Here is a 2500-nt window from a genome sequence, read left to right as displayed (position 1 = left end):
TTTCCCCTCGAGAGCTTTCCCCTCGAGAGCTTTCCCCTCGAGAGCTTTCCCCTCAAGAGCTTTCCCCTCGAGAGCTTTCCCCTCGAGAGCTTTCCCCTCAAGAGCTTTCCCCTCGAGAGCTTTCCCCTCGAGAGCTTTCCCCTCGAGAGCTTTCCCCTCGAGAGCTTTCCCCTCGAGAGCTTTCCCCTCGAGAGCTTTCCCCTCGAGAGCTTTCCCCTCGAGAGCTTTCCCCTCGAGAGCTTTCCCCTCGAGAGCTTTCCCCTCAAGAGCTTTCCCCTCGAGAGCTTTCCCCTCGAGAGCTTTCCCCTCGAGAGCTTTCCCCTCGAGAGCTTTCCCCTCGAGAGCTTTCCCCTCGAGAGCTTTCCCCTCAAGAGCTTTCCCCTCGAGAGCTTTCCCCTCAAGAGCTTTCCCCTCAAGAGCTTTCCCCTCAAGAGCTTTCCCTCGAGCTTTCAAGAGCTTTCCCCTCGAGAGCTTTCCCTCAAGAGGCTTTCCCTCGAGAGCTTTCCCTCAAGAGCTTTCCCCTCAAGAGCTTTCCCCTCGAGAGCTTTCCCTCAAGAGCTTTCCCCTCAAGAGCTTTCCCCTCGAGAGCTTTCCCCTCAAGAGCTCTCAAGAGCTTTTTCCCCTCGAGAGCTTTCCTCAAGAGCTTTCCCCTCGAGAGCTTTCCCTCAAGAGCTTTCCTCAAGAGCTTTCCCCTCAAGAGCTTTCCCTCGAGGCTTTCCTCAAGAGCTTCCCTCGAGAGCTTTCCCCTCAAGAGCTTTCCCTCGAGAGCTAGCTTTCCCTCAAGAGCTTTCCCCTCAAGAGGCTTTCCCCTCAAGAGCTTTCCCTCAAGAGCTTTCCCTCAAGAGCTTTCCTCGAGAGCTTTCCTCAAGAGCTTTCCTCAAGAGCTCCTCCCTTAAGAGCTTCCCTCAAGAGCTTCCCCCTCGAGAGCTTTCCCCTCAAGAGCTTTCCCCTCAAGAGCTTTCCCCTCAAGAGCTTTCCCCTCGGCGCTTTCCTTAAGAGCTTTCCCTCGAGAGCTTTCCCCTCAAGAGCTTTCCCCTCAAGAGCTTTCCCCAAGAGCTTTCCCCTCGAAGAGCTTTCCCCTCGAGAGCTTTCCCTCGAGAGCTTTCCTCGAGAGCTTTCCCTCGAGAGCTTTCCCCTCGAGAGCTTTCCCCTCGAGAGCTTTCCCCTCAAGAGCTATCCCCTCGAGAGCTTTCCCCTCAAGAGCTTTCCCCTCAAGAGCTTTCCCCTCAAGAGCTTTCCCCTCGAGAGCTTTCCCCTCAAGAGCTTTCCCCTCAAGAGCTTTCCCCTCAAGAGCTTTCCCTCAAGAGCTTTCCCCTCGAGAGCTTTCCCTCAAGAGCTTTCCCCTCGAGAGCTTTCCTCAGTGCTTTCCCTCGAGAGCTTTCCTCGAGAGCTTTCCCTCAAGAGCTTTCCCCTCAAGAGAGCTTTCCCTCGAGAGCTTTCCCTCAAGAGCATTTTCCTCGAGAGCTTCCCTCGAGAGCTTTCCCCTCGAGAGCTTTCCCCTCGAGAGCTTTCCTCGAGAGCTTTCCCTCAAGAGCTTTCCCCTCAAGAGCTTTCCTCGAGAGCTTTCCCCTCGAGCTTTCCCCTCAAGAGCTTTCCCTCAAGAGCTTTCCTCGAGAGCTTTCCCCTCAAGAGCTTTCCCCTCGAGAGCTTTCCCCCTCGAGAGCTTTCCCCTCGAGAGCTTTCCCCTCGAGAGCTTTCCCCTCGAGGCTTTCCCCTCGGAAGGCTTTCCCCTCAAGAGCTTTCCCCTCAGAGCTTTCCCCTCAAGAGCTTTCCCCTCAAGAGCTTTCCCCTCAAGAGCTTTCCCTCGAGAGCTTTCCCCTCAAGAGCTTTCCTCCGAGAGCTTTCCCCTCGAGAGCTTTCCCCTCAAGAGCTTTCCCCTCGAGGAGCTTTCCCCTCAAGAGCTTTCCCCCTCGAGAGCTTTCCCTCGAGAGCTTTCCCTCAAGAGCTTTCCCTCGAGAGCTTTCCCTCGAGAGCTTTCCCTCAAGAGCTTTCCCCTCAAGAGCTTTCCCCTCAAGAGCTTTCCCCTCAAGAGCTTTCCCTCGAAGGCTTTCCCCTCAGAGCTTTCCCTCGAGAGCTTTCCTCAAGAGCTTTCCCCTCAAGAGCTTTCCCCTCGAGAGAGCTTTCCCTCGAGCTTTCCCCTCAAGAGCTTTCCCCTCGAGAGCTTTCCCCTCGAGAGCTTTCCCCTCAAGAGCTTTCCCCTCGAGAGCTTCCCCTCGAGAGCTTTCCCCTCGAGAGCTTTCCCCTCAAGAGCTCTCCCCTTAAGAGCTTTCCCCTCAAGAGCTTTCCCCTCAAGAGCTTTCCCCTCGAGAGCTTTCCCCTCGAGAGCTTTCCCCTCAAGAGCTTTCCCCTCAAGAGAGCTTTCCCTCAGAGCTTTCCCTCAAGAGCTTTCCCCTCAAGAGCTTTCCCCTCAAGAGCTTTCCCCTCGAGAGCTTTCCCCTCAAGAGCTTTCCCCTCAAGAGCTTTCCCCTCAAGAGCTTTCCCCTCAAGAGCTTTCCCCTCG

General features: G+C 55.7%; 1 protein-coding gene across 1 annotated transcript in view; it reads left to right on the top strand.

Moving 5' to 3' along the window:
- Positions 1–2500, top strand: part of LOC138864753 (uncharacterized protein DKFZp434B061-like) — a 15500-nt gene that overhangs the window by 2681 nt on the left and 10319 nt on the right. Inside the window, exons 2-5 of the mRNA XM_070133327.1 lie at positions 1–43; positions 373–983; positions 1306–1519; positions 2001–2443. The exon at positions 1–43 is cut by the window's left edge and continues 68 nt beyond it. Coding sequence (XP_069989428.1) covers positions 1–43; positions 373–983; positions 1306–1519; positions 2001–2443 — 1311 coding nt within the window. The remainder of the gene's footprint in view (positions 44–372; positions 984–1305; positions 1520–2000; positions 2444–2500) is intronic.

The sequence above is a fragment of the Penaeus vannamei genome, chromosome 18, assembly GCF_042767895.1.
Source record: "Penaeus vannamei isolate JL-2024 chromosome 18, ASM4276789v1, whole genome shotgun sequence".
NCBI lineage: Eukaryota > Metazoa > Arthropoda > Malacostraca > Decapoda > Penaeidae > Penaeus > Penaeus vannamei.
This window is presented reverse-complemented; position numbering and strand designations above follow the sequence as displayed.